The sequence below is a fragment of the Condylura cristata genome, unplaced genomic scaffold (genome assembly GCF_000260355.1).
Source record: "Condylura cristata isolate star-nosed mole 26May11 unplaced genomic scaffold, ConCri1.0 scaffold00714, whole genome shotgun sequence".
NCBI classification, from domain to species: domain Eukaryota; kingdom Metazoa; phylum Chordata; class Mammalia; order Eulipotyphla; family Talpidae; genus Condylura; species Condylura cristata.
Genome location: NW_004567815.1, coordinates 1 through 760, shown reverse-complemented (window position 1 = coordinate 760; position 760 = coordinate 1). Strand labels below are relative to the sequence as shown.

The following is a 760-nucleotide window of genomic DNA, read 5'->3' as shown; positions in this document are numbered from 1 at the left end:
CCGACCTCCGCCCCGGGGACGTGCTGCTCAGCAACCACCCCAGCGCCGGGGGCAGCCACCTGCCGGACCTGACCGTCATCACACCGGTGAGGCCCGCGGCCGGCGTGGGTGGGGGCGGCTGGCGCAGCTGACCGCGCTCTGCACCCCTAGGTGTTCTGGCCCGGGCAGTCGCGGCCCGTGTTCTACGTGGCCAGCCGCGGGCACCACGCGGACATCGGCGGCAGCACGCCGGGCTCCATGCCCCCCCACTCCTCCACGCTGCAGCAGGAGGGCGCCGTCTTCCTGTCCTTCAGGCTGGTCCAGGGCGGTGTCTTCCAGGAGGAGGGTGAGCGGCCGCGCTCCGGGTCTGGGCGGAGGGCGGGGCTGCGGCTGGGAGGGGCGCAGGGGCCTGGGGCAGGCGAGGAGGGTGGGGTGACCAGCACAGGCTCTCCGGGTGCGGGGCACCAATGGGGCGCACGTCGGCATGGGGGCGCAGGGGCCTTGGTGCCAGGGAGCTTAGGCCGGGCAGGTCCTGGGCTGGGAGGCGGGGGGCTCTGCTTCCCCGCGGCGGGGCTCAGCCCTGGTCACTGCGCCCCCAGAGCAGATGGGCCGCATCCTGCAGCGCACGGCCATCTCCACCAACATCAAGGAGCGCCTGGACTTCTCCTGCGCCCTCTTTGGGCCTGACGGGGGGCTGGTCTCCAACGCCCCGCACATCCCGGTGCACCTGGGCGCCATGCAGGAGACGGTGCAGTTCCAGGTGCGCCCTGCGGCCCCCCGC

At 74.3% G+C, this 760-nt stretch overlaps 1 protein-coding gene across 1 annotated transcript in view; it reads left to right on the top strand.

Moving 5' to 3' along the window:
- LOC105854700 (5-oxoprolinase) overlaps positions 1 to 739 on the top strand; it is a gene marked incomplete at its 3' end in the record, with an annotated part of 2,689 nt that extends 1,950 nt beyond the window's left edge. Inside the window, exons 6-7 of the mRNA XM_012735000.1 lie at positions 151 to 325; positions 579 to 739. Coding sequence (XP_012590454.1) covers positions 151 to 325; positions 579 to 739 — 336 coding nt within the window. The remainder of the gene's footprint in view (positions 1 to 150; positions 326 to 578) is intronic.
- Between the last annotated feature and the right edge of the window lie 21 nt (positions 740 to 760).